Source organism: Hypanus sabinus, chromosome 4 (assembly GCF_030144855.1).
Source record: "Hypanus sabinus isolate sHypSab1 chromosome 4, sHypSab1.hap1, whole genome shotgun sequence".
NCBI classification, from domain to species: Eukaryota; Metazoa; Chordata; class Chondrichthyes; order Myliobatiformes; family Dasyatidae; genus Hypanus; species Hypanus sabinus.
In genome coordinates this window covers 150,211,709-150,234,137 of record NC_082709.1, presented here as the reverse complement: position 1 = coordinate 150,234,137, position 22,429 = coordinate 150,211,709, and the positions used below count along the sequence as shown (strand labels likewise).

The window sequence follows — 22,429 nt, the reverse complement described above, 5'->3', positions numbered from 1 at the left end:
ATAACTTCAGGCCTGGTATAATTACTAAGTGAAACAAAATCTTATCGGAATGCATGCATGATATTCTGCAAACTAGACAACTACTCACTGTTGCTTATGAACAGAAAATGCTGATGAAGCTCAAGTGCATGACAATATGCTCTGTATGACTCCTAAATACAGTCTAATTGAAAAAACTTGTTAAAACATCCCTTAATAATTTTGTTCCTGAATGTAGTCAGTATATTCATTTGGAAATGGTTACCCACTGTTAGCGGTTGTTTGTTGCAACGGTCTTGATGTTTTATATACACTCTTGGTCTTAGTGTTAATGTATTTTAGAGGTGTTATAGGTTTTTAGATTTTATTTCCTGTTCAGTGCGTCAAATGATAGTCTAGTACTATAACTTTGTCTCTGCTTACACCTATGATCTATTGGTTCGCTATGGAAGAACTGTATCCATACCTTCATTTCATTGATCTTTCCTATTGTGTTTTTTCTCAGACTGTCAATAACTGTAAGAAGCATCTGATTACTTGTGATCTGTCCAAAATGAATTCTGATGGAAAAAAATTATACAAGCCATTGGTTAGTTTTATAATCTTGTACCAGAATAAGCAATCAGCTTGATCCCAAATATAGCAGAAACTCAAGAACACTCAACCCCTCTTTACTACTGGAGAACAACAAAGGCCCCACTTTCAGCTTCTCCTCCTGTGGACAACTGATGAAGTATGCCACTGCAGCCTAACCTAACAGTTCTTTAACCTTGGCCTCCACAACAGTAACAATACAGACCAGTAATAACTTTTCCACATGTATATCACCCATTCATGCACCCTCTTTCCACAAATTATTCAAATGTTCTGGTTAAGGTTCACACAATCAGCTTTGGGCTATGATTGGTCAGAACGTACAGACATTAGAGACAAAATTTTCACATCATTGATATTCACTAAATCCAGCTCTAGTTCCACAAACAAGAGTGCCTTTATTGGTTATGTGTATTCCTGCTATACATGATTTTTTTCTGAAATTGCTCGGAGCACAGAAGAATTTGATTGAACCAAGCATATGCAATAGCCATAAGGAAGAAAACTGTGACTGCAGCCACACTTACTCATTGAAAGACAATCCACAAAAACAACAATTTATGTAAATTCATTTCCTTTTCTTTGTAAAAGAACAAAAGGGAACAAATTTTGTGTGGAAGGTAAAAAAGAATCAAAATATTTTATTCTAAGTACTTACTTAAGAAGAAAGAAAAGACATCGGCAAATGAGTTCGACCTCTAGAGAAAGTTGAATGTACTCATTAAATAGAGTTAGCAGATCAGGACTGTAGGAAAATGGCAGCACAAGCAATGATTCCTCCAGTTCACTGGAAAAAAGCCAAGGTAAGGATAAATGGTCAAATGGTAAGCGCAATTCAAATTGGAAGTGCTCGCAACTTTAGATTAGTTTCTCCACATTTTTTAAATATTTCAAGACTGATGAATATTTATAAACATTAAAATCAGATTTTTCATTATTATTCTTTTCCACTAACTTCAAATTTTGTCCCACAGGCAAAATGCTATGATACCAGAATGCTTAACTTAGGGATTCAGTGGCATATTTCTTATGATAGTTTACAACAATTTCAACACCTGAAGTAATAGTCCAGATCAGCCCTGCTGCAAGGTCTCGACCTGAAAAGCTAACCTATACCTTTTGCCACCACAGATCCTGTTTGTATCACTAAGATTTCTGTCCCAGGTTCCAGCATCTGCAGTCTTCTTTCACTTTCCATGACTCTCTGAAATGGCTAGATCAATTGCGTTTTGGGCCAGGCAATGAAAGCTTAGCTTACCTGCGGCACCTGCACCTCATATTTAATGAACATCAACTCAGTGCACTAATTAGGAAAATTACACTACAAAATAGAATCCATATTTTGAACTGCTGCTCCCTTGTCACTGTCCTAGAGTGACACTGAAGATTATGTGCTGAAATTGTTGATATGGGACTAGAACACAGAAGTAAAGTCTGCAATGTGTTTGATATGAATAAAGGTGTTACATTGTCACTCACCTTGACTTGACTTTTCGAATAACGTCCAAGACGTAACGTGAAGGCTAACAATAATGTAAATGTAACAAGATAAAGAAAGTTTAATACTAAATTATTAAACATACTGCAAGCTAAAAACATAAAGACATCAAAAAATTTCCATTAGCACAGGTAAACAAATAACAAAATAGTTTGGAACTGGAAAATTCCTTTCATGCCTTTATTAGTACTATCTTAAAGCAAATCCTAATACTGCACTGAAAATCAATTAGACAGCTTTTTTCATAAAAATAGCATTATATTAAATGAGGAATAAATTTTAATCATCTGTAACTATAACAATATAATACTTTCCAAAGAAGATATAAAGATGAATTAATTATGTGAGTTTAAATAAGTTCAAAGCATTCACAATTTCAGAGAACACCCCGTCACAAAGTGAGACAGGCTGGTCCTGGACTCAGTGTTGGCAAGGGGTGGAGCCTCTCTCACTCCACCCCTTGCCAACACTTTACTCCAGATTGATCCAAATGATACAAACTATGGTCATTCAAATGGAACGTCACATTTGATGACATTCCTCTCACTTTTCCTATTTGACTGCTGAATGGACTACTGCATAATAGTTCCCAGTTTGGAGATCTCATGGTTCGAATATGTATTCACCCTGCAGCATCCTAAATATCTCAGAGGAAGAAATATCTTTGTCCATGCTAGTTCATGCTCCCCGTCATGCATCAGGCTCTTAACTCTAACTAAGGCACAGCAAAAGTCACACAGCATGTTTCCATTAATAATTCTCTACCCTCCATTCCCTCAAACATCGCCCTTCCTAAAGGTGCCTGTCAGCCCAATAATCACAGTGCCTTTTACCGACTATTTCTCAATCTTGAATGAAATCACAGTCTACAAAGTAACTCAAAACTAACAGGTAAACTGTTAAATATTTCATAATAACAAGAATAATAAAAGTACTGGGGAGGATTAACTACTCACAGAAATATTTCCAAATGCAGCCAGTATAGGGTTGGTCGGTAGTGGAAGCTGAGATGAATAAAGACAATGCAAGTTACCTTCCACAACATGAACACAGCCAACACTGATGTGAAAATGAGACATGCAAGGTTGCTAGGCTGGAGTTATTACATTTGTTATTTACACAAAATGAAAAAAGATCATTCTCTAACTCTGACAAAGTTCTGATGAAGGATCATTACACTATTATTTTGGGCAACGACATGAAACTATTGTTGTTCACAGTAATTGTTGTGCAATTTTACTGGGAAGAAAAAAGAAAACAGCTGAACTTACAAGCTACTTACAAATGAACCCCATGACAAAATTATCTGAAATTCATATCCTTTGTTGCAACATACTAGTTATTTTTCAAAGCTACACCAAGGCCTAATTATTGCTGAGGCAAAGCAAACAGCACTAAAACCACTGATAGTATATTGTGAGTGACTCACCAGCACATTTCAAGATAAAGGTTTTTAAATGAATTAAAATGGAAAATGTTATATTAAAGTTTCTATATAAATTTGTTTTACTGCACAATTTATGAGGTATTTTTGCTTCTTGCTCAGCTGCACAATCCTTCTTTAATATGAATGGCTGCTCAGCTTACTTGTTGACATCACAGCTGCTGTACACTAGGAACAGCTTTGCACTGGTGCTTGATGGTGGATGTGAGAGAAGGCATGTTATTTTGCCGTGATCACTGGAACTTTGAAAGCAGACACTTGGAAGGCAAAGGCAAATTCTGACCTAATCTTTTTTCTTACTTTGCTGACATTGATGCTTTGAAACAAACTAAGAGGCCAATAATATGTGGAAATGGTTCCTTTTCTTAGCTTGAGGGTGACTCGCTTCCACTCCAGTTCTAGGGATTCTGAGGTGAATAATAAGACAAATACAGTAGTTGCAGATTCTTCCAAAAATGGGGCAGGAGACTCTTTGCAGGATTGGAGAGTGGGTAATCTGGGGGGACTGCTCTTCTCCCATTGCCTTCACTAGGCTTCAGTGTGCTCTACAGAGCGTTAGTCCTTACTGTAATCCCAAATTTTCCTTCTCCTTTTGAGCAGTCAACGATCAGAATCCCAAGAGCAAGTGGAGGTGTGGTGCTTTTACAAGGAGGCTTTGAGAATATCCTTTGCCTCTGATTACCTGGCTATAACAAAGCTAGGTACATCATGTGTATTTTAGGAGTCTGGAATCAAAATCAGGTTTGATATCACTGGCATATGTCTTGAAATTTGTTACCTTTGCAGCAGCAGTACAATGTAATACATAATAATAGAAAATAAACTTAAAATACAGTAAATATATATTTTAAAATAGTTAAATTAAATAAGTAGCGCAAAAACAGAATAAAAAAGTAGTGAGGCAGTGTTCATGGGTTCAATGTCCATTCAGAAATCAGATGAGTAGAAGCTGTTCCTGAATCGTTGAGAGTGTATCTTCAGGCTTCTGTAGCTCCTTCTCGATGGTAGCAAAGAGAAGAGGGCATATCCTAGGTGGTGGGGGTCCTCAATGATGGGTGCTACCTTTTTGAGGCATCACTCCTTGAAGGTGTCCTGGATACTGTCGAGGCTAGTGTCCTTGATGGAGCTGACTAATTATAGTACTCTCTGCAGGTTACTTCGACCAAGCAAAAGAATGCAGTCATTGGATTTTAAATAGGGTTTTAATGATGAGAGTATTGGCCTAGGAGGACACCTAGACACTGTATTTGGATGGTACTGTGAAAATAGTGTGTTATGTACCCCTAGGGTTCATTTTTTCTGTGCACTGTCACTTTAAAACGCCGGGAGGATAAGACTGACTCTTGGACACTGTTGGATTTCTACTGACTACAAAATTGCATGGCTACTACGGTGAGAGAGGTGGAGTTATTTGATGGACAATGAATGTTTACATTTTTTCTGCGGCTTGTTTTGAATACACAAGGACACAGAGACACACACAGTTAGAGTCGAGGTGGTTTCGGTCAATGAAAGAGAACAGTGAGTGTGGTCGCTGGTTTAAGCTTTCAGTAGCCCAAAGGGGTGAGTTGAGATCGATCCAGAGTATTGATAAATGACTCTCACAAGTACTGCAACTAGAAGAAGTTTGCAGGCAGGAGAGGAGAGGAAGATTTGAAACAGAAGAAACCTAGTGGCAAAAAGATCACTGTTTGGACTCTCTCTTTAAGTAGCCCATGACGATGAGTTTGATTCCATTCGAATACAAAAGTGTGATTGTCACATAGTTAATCCACAGGAGTGGGTTCTCTGGTGAGGGGGAAACCTTTGTGAATACCACTTGTGTGTTTACCCTTGTCTAGGTGTGGTATTTCACTGAGGAAGGCACCCCCGTGGCAAATTTCTGTTGGAGTTATCTCGCATGTCGCGGAACTGGATAAGTGGCTATCACATTGAGAGGTTGGGTAACATTGTGGAATCTACCGGTGTGTCTACCCTTGCCTGGGTGGTAGTTTTCCCTGGAGGATCCCTTTGTGATAAGCTACTGTTGGGGATAATCCATACGTGGATTCCATTTGTATCCTGTGACAACCAGTTTGCGATGTCCCATAGCTGAATTCGGGTGTGGTACCACTTGTGTTGGAAGGATGTTCGTTGAAGATCACTGTCGGCGATACTTCATGTGTGGAGTGGAACAACTTTGGAGATAAAACCTACTGCTATTGTTATTTTATATTGCTGTCATGGTATCTGTGGAATATCGACGTAGTAGCCTTCTCACAACATTCGCCTTTGGATTACAAATATCTCGTATTAATTAATTCTGAGGATTGAACTGAACTTTCTTACATACTATTGTAAGACTGTATCTCTTGCCACCTGAGCTTGAATAAGTTTGGGAACTTTATTTACACCTCTATAACACTAGAACACTACAGCACAGTACAGGCCCTTCAGCCCTCGATGTTGTGCCAACCCATATATTCCTTAAAAAAATATTAAACCCACACTACCCCATAATTCTCTATTTTTCTTTCATCCATGTGCCTGTCCAAGAGGCTCTTAAATACCCCTAATGTTTTAGCCTCCACCACCATCCCTGGCAAGTCATTCCAGGCACCCACAACCCTCTGTGTAAAAAACTTACCCCAGATGTCTCCCCTAAACTCCCCCCCCCCCCTTAACTTTGTACATATGCCCTCTGGTGTTTGCTATTGGTGCCCTGGGAAACAGGTACTGACTATCCACTCTATCTATGCCTCTCATAATCTTGTAGACCTCTATCGTCCCCTCTTATCCTTCTATGCTCCAAAGAGAAAAGTCCCAGTTCTGCTAACCTTGCCTCATAAGACTTGTTTTCCAATCCAAGCTACATCCTGGTAAATCTCCTCTGCACCCTCTCCATAGCTTCCACATCCTTCCTATAATGAGGTGACAAGAACTGAACACAATACTCTAAGTGTGGTCTCAACAGAGATTTGTAGAGTTGCAACATGATCTCTCTACTCTTGAACTCAATCCCCCTATTAATGAAGCCTAGCATCCCACAGCCTTCTTAACTATCCTATCAACCTGTGCAGCGACCTTGAGAGATGTATGGATTTGAACCTCAAGGTCCCTCTGTTCATCCACACTCTTAAATAACTGACCATTAACCCTGTACTCAGCCTTCTGGTTTGTCCTTCCAAAATGCATCACCTTACACTTATCCGGATTGAACTCCATCTGCCACTTTTCTGCCCAACTCTGCATCCTGTCTATATCCTCTTGTAACCTTCGACAACCTACAACTCCATCCACAACTCCTCCAATCTTCGTGTCATCCGTAAACTTACTCACCCATCCTTCCACCTCTACATCCAGGTCATTTATAAAAATCACAAATAGCAGGGGTCCCAGGACAGATCCCTGTGGCACTCCACTAGTCACCAACCAGAATACTTTCCTTCCACTACTACCCTCTGCTTTCTTCCTGTAAGCAAATTTTTTAACCAAACAGCCAAGGTTCCACTTATCCCATGCCACTTGACTTTCTGGATGAGTCTCTTGTGGGGGACCTTGTCAAATCCCTTGCTAAAATACACGTAGACCACATCTACCACCCTACCCACATCAATTTCTTTTGTTACTTCTTCAAAAAACTCAATTAGGCTCATGAGGCACAACCTTCCCTTCACAAAGCCATGTTGACTATCCTTGAGTGTACTTCTCCAAATACTCGTAGATCCTATCCTTTAGAATCCTTTTCAATAGTTTGCAGACCACCAACGTAAGACTCACCAGTCTATAGTTCCCAGGATTCTCCCTACTACCTTTTTTAAACAAGGGAATTAAATTTGCAATTGTCCAATCCTCTGGCACCTCCCCTGCAGCAAAAGAGGATTCAAAGGTCATTGCTACTGCTCCTGTGATCTCTTCTCTCATTTCCCACAGTAACCTGGGGTATATCACATCCGGCCCTGGGGACTTATCAATCTTGATGTTTTTAAGAAGATCCAACACTTTTTCTTCCTTAATCTCCACATCGTCCAGCACACAGGCCTGCTCTATTTCGACCTCACCCTGATCAAGGTCCTTTTCATTTGTGAATACTGAAGCAAAGTATTCATTTAGGACCTCCCCAACCTCTTCCGCCTCCAGGCACATTGTCTTCTTTATCCTTTAGCGGCTCCACCTTCATTCTTGACATCCTTCTGATCTTCACATGTGCATAGAACGCCTTGGGGTTCTCCTTAATCCTACATGCCAAGGCCTTCTCATGCCCCCAAGTTCTCCTGTCCTTTCTTTACCTCCTTCCTGGCTACCCTATATTTCTCATGAGCCCCTCCTGCTTCCTGTTTCTTATAATCTAACATGTGCTTCCTTCTTCCTCTTGACGAATTGCTTCACGTGTTTCGTCAGCCACGGTTCCCTTTTCCTACCATTTTTTCCTTGTCTCAGTGGGACAAACCTATCCTGAACTCAGCACAAGTGGTCCCTAAACTTCCTCCACATTACTTCTGTGCTTTCACCCTTGAACATCTGTTTCCAATTTACTCTCGCTAGTTCCTGCCTCATCCCTTCATAGTTAGCCCTTCCCCAGTTAAGCACTTTCCCATTTTGTCTGTTTTTATCTTTTTCCATAGCTATGCTGAAGCTAAGGGAGTTTTGGTCACTTTGGTTTCTATATTTGGTAGTTACTAATAAAATAGTGATTTTTTAACAGCAACACCAGACTCCAGGGGTGTCCTATTGCTGCTGATACTTTTACAGGGTTGCATGTACATAACAAGTGTTGGTGCTGTCTCTTGAGAGAAGGAGTTCTGAATGGAATAGATGGCATTTAATTATTGTAACTGGACCTTGCCCAAACTTACAGGATTGATTTTGGCTAAATCCCTCAATTCTCTCCACCTCGTATTCCATTGATTTCATGGTAAATGAGAGCCAAAAATTTAGAATTCAAGGGGGATGAAAAGTTACTTTGAAAAATTACTTTACTTTATTTACTTCACTAACTTACACAAAATTAGAAACAAGACCTTATAAACCAATTTTAAAATTAAGGTTGAGATTGAAAGCTAACTTAATCCTGTAAAATCATCACATGATAATAGGAAGAACAAGTGTTTTGAGATGTGACTAGTTGACAAGATATACAAATCTAAAATTTATTGCTTTTGCATTTGTATTGACTTGTCATATAGTTGGCCTCGCTGACTATGGAATAGCACGTTAATAAGGAACTTTGAAAAAAAAATGGAAAAACCTAACCTCTTTGCCTGCCGCTATACAGGCTCTTCTGTGTTCCTCCAGTTTTTTGGTCTCTTCTCTATAAAGTTCAATTGCTTCCATGATCCGCTCAGTCTGCCAAGAACATGGAACAAATTAATCCACTGGGACTCTCAGAGGTAATGCACTAATTTATTCTATAAATTTTAGAAAATATTATTTAGTTTGATGTACTTACAGCTTTAACAGTTTCTATAGTCTTCTTCCCAGCTAACCCTGCTTCCCCTTCTTTCTCTCCAGGAATCTATAAAACAAAACTCCATCGTCATTTTTATGTTCACAACTTCACAGTCAGGCACATTGATAATGAACTGGAAATATTATAAATAGCATGAATTCAGAAGGAGAACGTTTTTATTAATCTAGTACTTCTGATCAATAATTCTACTTAACATGCACATTATTACAGAAGGATTTCTATTTAACACCCAACACCATCTCAATAGTTAAGTAGTTCAGGCAGCTATTTTCAAGAATCAAATATTGAGAGAAAGCTGGGTATCCACCAAAGCTCTTCTGTATTCATGTCAAGAAGGTTAATGAGCTTCAGTGGATTATGTAAAGAACCAAAATTTCCCATTCAGAAATAGTACAGAACTCCTTATTGACCACGCATGATGTGGCAATAAAACAGACTAGAAGCAGGAGACAAAGAGATGGATTTTTTAATACTCTGCAGATGAGAGAAGCTCAGTTTATCACCGGCAGCCTGACAATGCAATTGACTGATTCCCAAGGGACCATTATAAATAGTGCACTAAAAAGCTACTGCATCAGTAAAAAACTCACCACTGGTTCATCTCCTTTTCCCACACTCTCTTCGAATTCTGCTTCTCTTTGCTGTGGGAAATTAATAACAATTAATTTGCAAAATGCAAACAGTTCAGAAATATAACATCATCTGCTTCTATACACAACTGCCAGTTCAATCTTTCAAAATGCTTCCAGTAAGATGGCGGTGTGTTTGGACACAGTGGCTTCTATGGGGCCAATCAAAGCTATTATTGTCTTTGTTTAATGTATTTTTTACGATCGCAACACTCAGCTGGGCATCAAGTCTACTCATCAGCAAGTTCTTCATTGGCGGAGAAACTGAATGAGTTGGACTTGGTGCAGATCGCACCAAGTCCTCTCTGCCTGTGACAGAGAGGCGTTGGAGGAGTCAGTGTGCAAAGGAGGTGTGCAGTCTAACAGCAAGTGATCGTCTTAGTCGTTTTGTGATCACAAGACCCTGCTGGACATTGTTAACGTGGAATGCTGCAAGTCCGATTCACTGGTTTATTGGTGAACGATGGGGAGCTGCATGGCCTTCATCGTAGCGAGGACCAGGCCTCAAGCTATAATGCCACCTGCCTGCAGCCACCCAGGAGAGCCACAAGCGTCAGAAGGCAAGATGTACTGTGTTCAGCTGCGGACTGCTGCAACATTCATGAACTCACGAATTTGGATTATATTTTTTTTTCTGTGACTATATTTTATTGCTGTCTTTTATGTGCTATGTGTGCCTTGTGCTATGTATGATCGTTGGCAATACGTTTTACACCTTGATCGTGGAGTAACACTGTTTTGTTTGGCTGTATGCATGCACATTCATGTATAGTTGAATGAAAGTTAAACTTGAAATGCTAGCAGAGAAATCATGAATGATCTGCTTTTAAAATAGTTCTTGCTTAATAAAGATTTAATTTAAAGATATAGATTCCTCCAATTTCCCTACAAGATTGGCCTTTTTTCTCTATTTATTCTGGCAAGATTTTGCAGCCCATTTCTCTGCTTTTTGACCAAAACGTGAGCCCAAAGGTTACTGGGAAAAATAAGCCAAAGTGACCAAGAAAACCATTTTCAATGGGTTGGGGATAAATGGAAGGGAAGTACAAAACATATTTCCCCTCCATCCAGATATTCAAAGATCTTTCCATCATTACAACATTGGCAATGCTGGTAACAGCCGAAAGCATTGAGTCCATTACATAAGTTGTGCATAATTTAACTTTTTACAAAAGTTGAGCAAACATTGCGGTTTCTTGAAGTCAATCAATAAAAGTTTGAATTTTTCTAGATTGATCCCTTTTTCTACCTGGAGACTGGAGATACTGGAATCTGGAACAACACACAAAATGCTGGAAGAGTTCCTGCTCAAGTCCTCTGTAACACCTATTTCGCTAACACCAATCCACCTATTTCTCAACAACCTGTTTGTCCTGAGCAACATTGTGAAAATGTGTTCCACATACCACACATGTTGAGAACATCCATCTCTACCTCAATATTATTTTTCTCACCCCAACAAATCAGGGGTAGTGGATAATTTCAGATGGACCGTAGAAGTTAAAAGCAGCTTTTCTGTGGAGTCTCCTCAAGGGCAGTTAAAAATCGGCAGCAAACAGCTGCACTGCTAGTAATGCATGATTCTGAAAAATCATTGAATCAAACACACTTCTTGTCCAAAATTCAGTGCCAGATAAACAGGAATTTCCTCCATCTAAGTGCTACACAGAACTAAGGTAAGCATAAGTAATATTCTTCTCCCTATCCACCATTTGTAATGAAGCAAGATCATTCGTAAACTTTGCATTATACTTCATCTTTAGATGAATTTCTGATCTCTCTCCCTGAACCAGGCCACCTGCTTCCATCTTCCTTACACTCCTTCCCTGTGCTCTATCTCAGCACATCTGATGCTGAAATTCTCATCTATGCCATTCTTTTTGTCAAGCCTAACTACTCTGAGCATTTACTTTGCAACCCAGTTCTTCTGCTCTACCACAGATTAATTCAAACTTGCACCTTACCTTATTCAACCCCCATCTGTGCTAATGATACAAATTAACTCCCGGTCTAGTAATGCTTCAGTTGTGAAATTCTCATCCCTATTTTTCAATTCCTCCAACATTTTACTTCTCCATCATCCACAATGCCAGTTCTCCAATATTTCTGTCCTTTTAATCATCATATCATGATATGCAAACATCTAAGCTCCAGAATTCTCTCCCTAAATCCCTAAGCATCTCCACCAACCTTGCTGTTAAGGTGCTATTTAAATCCCACTCAGATAAAGTTTTAGTAATTATAATTCACACATGTCCGGTGCTCCCGCAGCCTCCTCTACATTAGCTTAACCTGTCGTAAGTTGGTGGACTGCTTCACTGAGCATCTCCACTCCATCCGCCAAAAGCAGAACATCCCAGTGGCCAAATATTTTAATTTCAATTCTCATTCCCATTCCAACATGTCGGTCCATGGCCTACACTTGGGCCAAGATGAGGCCACCCTCAGGGTGGAGGAGCAACACCTTATATTCCATCTGGGTAGCCTCCAATCTGATGGCATGAATATTGATTTCTCCTTCGGGTATAAAAGATTTCCCTCCCCTCTTCTTCTATATCCCACTCTGGCCTCTTACTTCTCCTCACCTACCTAACACCTCCCTCCTGGGTCTCCTCCTCCTTCAGTTTCTCCTATAGTCCACTCCTCTCACGTATCAGATTCCTTCAACTCCAGCCCTTTACCTTCCCACCCACCTGGCTTCACCTATTACCTTCTAGATAGCCTCCTTCTGCTCCCCCCCACCTTTATGTTCTAGCATCCTCCCCCCTCCTTCTCAGTTCTGAAGAAGAGTCTCAGCCCAAACCATCAACTGATTGTTGGACCTGCTGAGTTCCTCCAACATGTGTGTGTGCTGCTTTGGAATACCAGCATCTGCACATATCCTCGAGCTTATTTGTTGTACTATTTGTTTTGAAGGTTCAATGTCAAATCCTAGTTGACAATGCTCCCTCCTGCAAAGTTGGGGAATTATTTTTACTAAAGGTTAACAATGATTTTCTAAGAAATTTATAAAATCTGAATGGTCTCAGCCTAGTTCTCCGAGAACAACAGCTGTCAGCAAATAGACAGAGTCTGTTGGTGGAGAATGCAGATGGACCGCTGTGCTCTGCCATGACATCGCTCTGCCCTGCTTGCACACTGTGCCTTCAGCTCCCTGCTTGCAGTCCGGACCCTAGCTCATGTTCTGCAGTAATGGCTGAGCCAGATGCCAAACAATCAGGCCTATTTCATCTAAATCAATATAACCCATTTCTCCTTGAACAACAGTCAATGACACATCACCATTTCTCTCTCTTCCTCCAGAATAATTGGTTCTCTCGTTCGGTCCCACAGTCGTAGAGATTTATCATGAGAGGACGAAACTATGTGATCTCCATTTGGGCTGATGGCCAGACACCAGACCTCCCCGTGATGTCCCTATAGAGAACAGAAAACAATCATACTGGATCAAGTAGGTTTGCCGATTTATAGTGAAACTGCAAGTGGCCACATTTCCTCAGCAGTTACCAGGAACTATACACTTAAAGAACAATAGAGAAACCAGTCCCCGTGGAATATCAGTCTATAATTCCAATCATGATGCTGTTTTAGACTTAATTAATTATTTATAAACCAGCCAAATCAAAATTCAAATGTTTTATCTACCCATGGTGATCCACCCTCAACATTCCCAGCACCTTTTGCTTCAAACCAGATTTACAAACCTGCTTCTGCTCCACATTGACAAATACAGTACTGTGCAAAGATCTGTGAGGCTTTAAAACTCCTTTATTCAGAGTGCTGTGGAAGTGAGTCATGAATACATTCAAAGCTAAAATCAATAGATATTTATGGAGATTGGGTGATAACGTGGATTTGAGACAGATGTTTAGCGACTATTTTACTGAGTGGTGAATTAGATTTAAGTGCTCACGTGAGTCATTTACTTCCATTTCTTATCATCATTTGTCTTAGTCTAGAGCAGCAATTTTGCTACTGCTACTAATCAATACTAATCATTACAAACTCAATGCAAGAATTCATTTCCATGTTGTAGTCAGAGCAACTATTTTTTGTAATTATTACAATAAACAATTATAAATTCAAAAGCAGCTAATTAGAGGGAAATTAGAAATGCGTGCAATAAAGGAACAGTAGTTATAATGGGTGAGTTCAATCTACATATAGATTGGGTGAACCAAATTGGTAAGGGTGCTGAGGAAGAGGATTTCTTGGAATGTATGCGGGATGGTTTTCTGAACCAACATGTCGAGGAACCAATGAGAGCAGGCCATTCTAGATTGGTATTGAGCAATGAGGAAGGGTTAGTTAGCATTCTTGTCGTGTGAGGCCCCTTGGGTAAGAGTAACCATAATATGGTGGAATTCTTCATTAAGATGGAGAGTGACATAGTTAATTCAGAAACAAAGGTTCTGAACTTAAAGAAGGGTAACTTTGAAGGTATGAGACGTGAATTAGCTAAGATAGACTGGTAAATGATACTTAAAGGGTTGACAGTGGATATGCAATGGCAAGCATTTAAAGATTGCATGGATGAACTACAACAATTGTTCATCCCAGTTTGGCAAAAGAATAAACCAGGGAAGGTAGTGCACCCATGACTGACAAGGGAAATTAGGGATAGTATCAAGTCCAAAGAAGAAACATATAAATTAGCAAAAAAAAGTGGCATACATGAGGACTGGGAGAAATTCAGAGACCAGCAGAAGAGGACAAAGGGCTTAATTAGGAAAGGGAAAAAAGATTATGAGAGAAAGCTGGCAGGGAACATAAAAACTGACTGTAAAAGCTTTTATAGATATGTGAAAAGAAAAAGATTGGTCAAGACAAATGTAGGTCCCTTATAGAAACAGGTGAATTGAATCATAGGGAACAAAGACATGGCAGACCAATTGAATAACTACTTTGCTTCTGTCTTCACTAAGGAGGACATAAATAATCTTCCGGAAATAGTAAGGGACCGAGGGTCTAGTGAGATGGAGGAACTGAGGGAAATGCATTTAGTAGGGAAGTGGTGTTAGGTAAATTGAAGGGATTAAAGGCAAATAAATCCCCAGGGCCAGATGGTCTGCATCCCAGAGTGCTTAAGGAAGTAGCCCAAGAAATAGTGGATGCATTAGTGATAATTTTTCAAAACTCCTTAGGTTCTGGATTAGTTCCTGAGGATTGGAGGGTGGCTAATGTAACCCCACTTTTTAAAAAAGGAGGGAGAGAGAAACCAGGGAATTATAGACCAGTTAGTCTGACATTGGTGGTGGGGAAATTGCTAGAGTCGGTTATCAAAGATGTGATAACAGCAGATTTGGAAAGAGGTGATATCATCGGACAAAGTCAGCATGGATTTGTGAAAAGAAAATCATGTCTGACGAATCTTATAGAATTTTTTGAAGATGTAACTAGTAGAGTGGATAGGGGAGAGCCAGTGGATGTGGTATATTTAGATTTTCAAAAGGCTTTTGACAAGGTCCCACACAGGAGATTAGTGTGCAAACTTAAAGCACGCGGCATTGGGGGTATGGTATTGATGTGGATAGAGAATTGGTTGGCATACAGGAAGCAAAGAGTGGGAGTAAACGGGACCTTTTCAGAATGGCAGGCAGTGACTAGTGGGGTACCGCAAGGCTCAGTGCTGGGACCCCAGTTGTTTACAATATATATTAATGATTTAGACGAGGGAATTAAATGCAGCATCTCCAAGTTTGCGGATGACACGAAGCTGGGCGGTGGTGTTAGCTGTGAGGAGGATGCTAAGAGGATGCAGGGTGACTTGGATAGGTTAGGTGAGTGGGCAAATTCATGGCAAATGCAATTTAATGTAGATAAATGTGAGGTTTTCCACTTAGGTTGCAAGAACAGGAAAACAGATTATCTGAATGGTGGCTGATTAGGAAAAGGGGAGGTGTAACGAGACCTGGATGTCATTGTACACCAGTCATTGAAGGTGGGCATGCAGGTACAGCAGGCAGTGAAAAAGGCAAATGGTATGTTGGCATTCATAGCAAAAGGAATTGAGTACAGGAGCAGGGAGGTTCTACTGCAGTTGTAGAAGGCCTTGGTGAGACTGCACCTAGAGTATTGTGTGCAGTTTTGGTCCCCTAATCTGAGGAAAGACATTCTTGCCATAGAGGGAGTACAAAGAAGGTTCACCAGATTGATTCCTGGGATGGCAGGACTTTCATATGAAGAAAGACTGGATCGACTAGGCTTATACTCACTGGAATTTAGAAGATTGAGGGGGGATCTTATTGAAACGTATAAAATTCTAAAGGGATTGGACAGGCTAGATGCAGGAAGATTGCTTCTGATGTTGGGGAAGTCCAGAATGAGGGGTCACAGTTTAAGGATAAAGGGGAAGTCTTTTAGAACCGAGATGAGGAAAAATTTCTTCACACAGAGAGTGGTGAATCTGTGGAATTCTCTGCCACAGGAAACATTTGAGGCCGGTTCATTGGCTATATTTAAGAGGAAGTTAGATATGGCCCTTATGGCTAAAGGGATCGGGGGTATGGAGAGAAAGCAGGTACAGGGTTCTGAGTTGGATGATCAGTCATGATCATACTGAATGGCGGTGCAGACTCGAAGGGCCGAATGGTCTACTCCTGCACCTATTTTCTATGTTTCTATTAGCTCCTTGAAGAAAGTCTTGAATGTTTAACTAGGTAATGCAACTTCCACTGAAGTTGTACTTACTTCCAGAGTTTGAATGTGCTCAAAATTGTCAGCATCCCACTGTTTGATTTTCCTGTCTTTCCCAGCAGTGAAGAAGAGATGAGTTTTTGCTACAAACTTCAAGGACATTACACTGCAGGGAAATAGAGAAAAAATGGCTTTTCTAAGTACTTAATCTTTCCTTTAGTTATACAGAATTTACCATTTTTTGTTGCGTAACCCTAAAATTTGACTGCACAACAAATAATTATCACATGCAGTCGATTTATCCCTCCATAAAATACGGTTCTGAAAAGCACCGTGTCAAATTTCCATTTTTAAATCTGCATGGTGCTTTATTTTTAACCGTTTTTATTATTTTCCTCTCCAACCATTCCTGCTCCAATCGCTTGTATCTTTATACTTTTACTGAATACTTTCAATTCAGATTCTTATTTTTACTGTGTTTATTTAGGCGCCCTTTATTAGACATTTGTCAGTACTCATAAATTTAAAAGATATTCCTTTAAAAATGCTTCAACTTTTTGAACCTTAAAGTACTTATTTTTCTAGACATCAATTTCAACTTCGCGTCCTCTTTCCAACATACAAAGCAAAAATGGAATGGCATAACTCACGAAGGCTAGCCTGAAATGATACCTAATAAATGTATGTCTAAGCTCAGATTTCAAAAATCAACGGAACAGAAGTCTTCAGTTCCCTTATTGTAAATAAACTGTGTATTACCATTCATATGCCCAAACAGCATGCAAAGTATATTCATCCATATGAGCAGTGCACTTGGCCCATTGCTACAATTGCGTCTAATGCTGCAAACTAACATTTAGTTATTGCTGCTTTTATATACGAGCTCAGAGAGACCTTTGTGTACAATTTCCCAGTACAGTTTAATGCAACAAGAATGGCAATCATTACCAAAACCATTCCTTGTGTTGAAGCAACAATCAATTGAAGCCACAAGTGACTGTTCCTCCTGTGATCTTGATAAAGACATAAATCAGGAATAATGAACTCTTCTTTATTGTGAAACTACCCTTACCTGTCATCATGAGCAAAGAGTGACCTGTGGCAGTCACCAAATTCCAGTCCCCAAATCTTCACATTCCTGTCAGCTGAACCAGTTGCTATCAGAGAGCTATCCTAGAAATTATAAATTAAGAACGATACATAAATAAAATAAGGAAGGATATATAAATAGAAAACGCTTATTGGAAGTACCTTACCAATCCTCACAAAGCATTAAGTTAAATAACTACAACCCCTCTGACCAGACAGGTAAATGTTGTAACAATTAATACTGTTCCATAAAGAAATGTCAGATCCAATACAAAATAGGTTACAGTGACCCTGTTCACTGTTCCAAACAGTCCACACACAACTCATCACTGTGTGCTATCCTATTTCATTAGATTGTTCTCTATTCTAAGCAACCCAATTTATGACATGCCAATCCACTGTTCACTGCTTTGATCTATGCCATCCATTGTTTCTCGTCTGCTCAATCCATCTTTCACCACTCTTTCCCTGCCCACTCACTCTAATCTGTGCCATCTACTGCAAAGTTCGCCTCATTTCACTGTCCAATCCAACCTTCAGAGTGCTCTCCTTGATGCAGAACATTTACTCATTGGTATTATGAAAAATGGAGTGGGAGGTTGTTTAACTTGAAGAAAACACATTGGTCTTACAGGAATAGAAAGCCCTACACTCAGAGGATACTTCTTTTAAGATAGAATTGTTAGTTAGAAAGCACACCATGAGCATGATGTCAATTATGCTCTACAATCTTGCAAATGGTTGGATAGCAACAACTTTCAATTCACAGAAGAAAATCTGATGGAGTAGAATGCAGACTGAGGGCAGAAAAAACTCCAGATTTATCTAATATTAGTACATGATAGGTCAATGGTGAATCATTGCTCAATTACGCCTGCCTATTTTGCTTTTACTTTATGAAAAAACTTACTTGTTTTGTTAGAGGTAACAAATGGAAAAAAAACTATCCCAATATTTTATATCAATTTGCTCTCCTTTTATTCCACAATATACACTAATACTGAATAGAAACAAGCAATGGAGAACACACTTACATGAGAGATATCCATACAAAGCACAGGTAGCTTGTGTCCATAAAGAGAGAGGAAAAACTGTAGGAATAAACAAAAAGAAACATAGAAACTGGCGTTTTTCCCTTTCTGATCTCATTAATTACAATTTTATTTCTACTTGCAATAATAAAGACCAATATTCAAAAATGTTATTTTTAGCTACACTTGAAATCTTTTGCACCAAGGAAACATGTTCCAAGTCTGCTGGTTTATCCAATACCTTTAACTATATGCAAAGTAATTCAATGGTTTCTCGTCCACCATGAAATCAATGTACACATACATTTCATTTATCTTCGCATGTCATGCCACTGTTTATCTTATCTACATCAGGTAGTTACACAATATAATTCTCACCGACAACCACAGCATTAACGATCACTCATCCTTGGGAGTTCTGAAGAAATTAAGACCTTCTCTAAAGTATGCATAATACAAAGATTTATATAGGGTACATCTACACTATAAACTCAGCATTGGTAGCAAGTGATCAATGGCTTTGCACAGACTCTAAACATCTAGATGAGTTGTCAAAGCCCAAAATTAGTTTGAAGTGATAGGATACTCTCTTCTCGGGAATCTTCTATTCTGTTGTTGCAGTGTCAAGCCAGTACAGACTTGGTAATTTTCATAATACATTTGTTTGGAGGATGTGGGCATCTCCATCGGTGACAACATTTCTTGCCCAACCACAATTGCACTTGGAACAGTGGTGGTGAACTGCTTCCTTCAACTAAAAAGTGGCAACTCTTTGTGTGCAGCTCCGATGAGAATCATCAAATATTTCAGTTTAGTATTGCAACAGCTGAAATCCAGTCACAGCCATATAAGCAAAATTGTTTTAAGACATTAAAAAAAATCTATCAATCCTCAGAACCGGCAGACCCCAGATGTACCTCGCCTTTAAGAAAAAGAGGGCCTATCTGCAGATACAATTGAAATGTAGAGTCCTTAGACAGCCACATCCAACTATCCTGCTGGTGAATGTACAGTCTCTGGAGAGTAAAACTGAAGACCTCAAAGCAAGATTGCTGTACCAGAGGGATATCAGGGACTGCTGTATACTTTGCTTCACAGAAACTCCCTCCTGCCAGTTTGGATGCAGCACTGCAGCTCGAGGGCTTCACTATTCACTGCAATGACAGGACAGTTGAGTCTTTTAAAGGTGGAGTATGCTTCATGATTAACTCATTGTGGTGCAGAGAAATGGTGGTTCTGTCTCAATCCTGCTCACCAGACCTGGAACATCTAGCAGTCAAGCGTCATCCATTTTATCTGTCAAGGGAGTTTTCTGCTGAGCACCATGATCAGGAGGGGAAAAAAGATCAGCCACGATTGAACGGCTGAGTAGACTCGATGGACGAAATTGCCTAATTCTGCTCCTATGTCTTTATGGTCTTATGATCAGCAATCATGAAGCAAAGCACCCTGATGCCTTCCTTATCATTGTGAGGTATTCAAACAAGGCCAACCTATATAAGTCTCTGAACAACTATCACCAGTATATCATCTGTGAACCACAGGGGCCACTGTTATACCATCATCAAAAATGCTTACCGTGCAATCCCACTTTGGAAAGCCTGATCACCTGCTGTGCTTCTACTTGCTGCATACAGGCAGAGATTGTAGACCTCAGCATCAGGGGTGAGGACCAAGAAGGTAAGGGCAAGGGAGGCGGAGAAACGCTCACAGAACTGCTTTGAGTCAGTGGACTGGGCAATATTCAGGGATTTGACTTCAAATCAGAATGAATATGCCACAGAGGTCAATGACTTCATTAACACCTGGGTGGATGAGTGTGTGTCTTTAAGAACATACCAGACAAACCCGAACCAAAAGCTGTGGACGAACCAGGAGATTCGTAGTTTGCTAAGACCTGTGGTATTCAAGACCATGATCCAGAACTATACAAGAGGTCCAGGTATGACCTACAGAAGGCTATTTAAAAAGTGAATAAATTCCGATTGAGGCTAGAGACAGAATCAGAAGTACATCAGCTCAGGCAGGGTTTGCAGGCCATTACTTCCTACAAGCTGAAACCAAACATCATGAGTGGCTGTGATGCTTCACTCCCAGATGAGCTCAACATCTTTTAAGTACGCTTTGAAAGGGAGAATAAAACTGCACCCGTGTGAACCCCGGAAGCATAAGCTGACCCTGTGATCGCTGTCTCAGAGGCCGATGACATTACACCTTTCAAGAGTGTCAGGCCCTGATGGTATACCTGGTGAAAACCTGTGCCAACCAACTGGTGGGAGTGTTTAAGGACATCTTTAATCTCTCATTGCTGCTGTCAGAGGTTTCCACCTGCTTCAAAAGGGCAACAATCATACCAGTACCCAAGAAGAGCAGGGTGGGCTGCCTCAACCACGAGCACCCAATTGCAGTCACATCTACTGTGATAAAGTGCTTTGAGAGGTTGGTCGTGGCCAGAATCAACTCCTGCTTAAGCAAGGACCTGGATGCGCTGCAATTTGCCTATTACCATAACATTGTCGGTCTACAGAGGATGCAATCTTATTGGCTCTCCACTCTGCCTTGAATCACCTGGACAAGGGTGACGCTATGGTCAGGCTGCAGGGTATGGATTGTAGCTCAGCGTTCACCTCCGTCGTATCCTCAGTTCTAATAAACAAGCTCCAAACCCTGGGCCTCTGTACCTCCCTTTTGCAACTGGATCCTCTACTTTCTCTTCAAGAGACCAGAGTTAGTGCACACCAGAAACAACATCGCTTCCTCGCTGACAATCAACACTGGTGCACCTCAAGTGTGCACTTAGTCCATTGTGCTACTCTCTTACACTCATGACTGTGTGGCAAGGTATAGCTCAAACACCATCTATAAACCTGCTAATGGCACAACTATCGTTAGCAGAATTTCAGAGGGTGATGTACAGGAGTGAGATATGTCATCTGGTTGTGTGGTGTCACAACAACAACCTTGCACTCAACATCAACAAGACTAAGGAATTGAGCGTGGACTTTTGGAAGGGGAAACCCAACAATTCTTACAAATTGCTACAAATGTATTGTGAAGTGCATTCTAACTGGTTGCATCACTGTTTAGAACGGGAAAAAGTTGCAGAAAGTTGCAAACTCAGTGAAGTCTATCATGGGCACTAGCCTCCCCAGCATCGAGGACATCTTCAAAAGGCAAAGCCTCAAAAAGGCAGCATCCATCACTAAGGACCTCCATCACCCAGGACATATCCTCTTCTCATTGCTACCATCAAGGAGGAGGTACAGGACCCTGAAGACACTCAACATTTTTAGGGACAGCTTCTTCCTCTTCACCATCGAATTTCTGATTGGACAATGACCCATGGGCACTACCTCACTATTTTTTGCTCTTTTTTGTACTACTTATTCAGTTTGTTTATATATTTATTTATTTATTTATTTATTATTGTAATTTACTTTTTATATTACATATTTCAATTTTGCTGCCGCAAAACAAATTTCACGGCATATACCAGTGATATTAAACCTGATTGTGATTGAACATCCTGCAGCTCCCCTACTTGTCCAGGTACTGTCACTGCAGGTGCACCAGGGTAAAAGGATCAGGACTTTACCCACTGACAACAAAGGAACAATGATATATCTGCAATTTAGTAGGATGACCAATTTAACCGAGAAGTTGGAAGTTGTGGCATTCGATGTACCAGCAAATGCAAGTTTTCATGAATCTTTTACCTTCAGTGTGTCCACGTAGAATACTTTAACTGTACAATCAAGCAATGACACAGCCAGCAGCTTCTGATTAGGGCTGTAGCACACAGATAGTATATCCTCATCCAGCTGAAGTGTACGGGTGTGATTCAAAGACAGTCTGTAATTGTGGTAAAAGGAGGTTCAAGGTCAAAATCAGCCAGCTCATAAGTAATTAGAATTGAAATGTCACATCATTAGATGAAACGTACCATTCAGTTAAAAAAAAATCACCAAGAAAGAAATAATTGATACAGCAAATGGGATAGAGAGTGCAAGTTTGTAACACCATTTCAAAGTAATCTATAGAATAGAACGAGGAAGGTCAGATTAAAATTGCCAAAACAAT

The 22,429-nt window shown here is 40.1% G+C and overlaps 1 protein-coding gene across 2 annotated transcripts in view; it reads right to left on the bottom strand.

Annotated features, from left to right (window-relative positions):
• The window catches only part of wdr3 (WD repeat domain 3), a 56,622-nt gene that overhangs the window by 1,017 nt on the left and 33,176 nt on the right, over nucleotides 1–22,429 (bottom strand). For both annotated transcript variants that reach the window (XM_059968373.1, XM_059968374.1), the window contains exons 15-26: nucleotides 22,066–22,201; nucleotides 18,353–18,409; nucleotides 17,302–17,402; nucleotides 16,284–16,395; nucleotides 12,876–13,010; nucleotides 9,555–9,605; nucleotides 8,944–9,009; nucleotides 8,748–8,840; nucleotides 3,028–3,075; nucleotides 2,053–2,096; nucleotides 1,232–1,360; nucleotides 446–539 (exon numbers count right to left, since the gene is read on the bottom strand). In XM_059968373.1, the coding sequence (XP_059824356.1) occupies nucleotides 446–539; nucleotides 1,232–1,360; nucleotides 2,053–2,096; nucleotides 3,028–3,075; nucleotides 8,748–8,840; nucleotides 8,944–9,009; nucleotides 9,555–9,605; nucleotides 12,876–13,010; nucleotides 16,284–16,395; nucleotides 17,302–17,402; nucleotides 18,353–18,409; nucleotides 22,066–22,201 (1,066 nt within the window). The remainder of the gene's footprint in view (nucleotides 1–445; nucleotides 540–1,231; nucleotides 1,361–2,052; nucleotides 2,097–3,027; nucleotides 3,076–8,747; nucleotides 8,841–8,943; nucleotides 9,010–9,554; nucleotides 9,606–12,875; nucleotides 13,011–16,283; nucleotides 16,396–17,301; nucleotides 17,403–18,352; nucleotides 18,410–22,065; nucleotides 22,202–22,429) is intronic.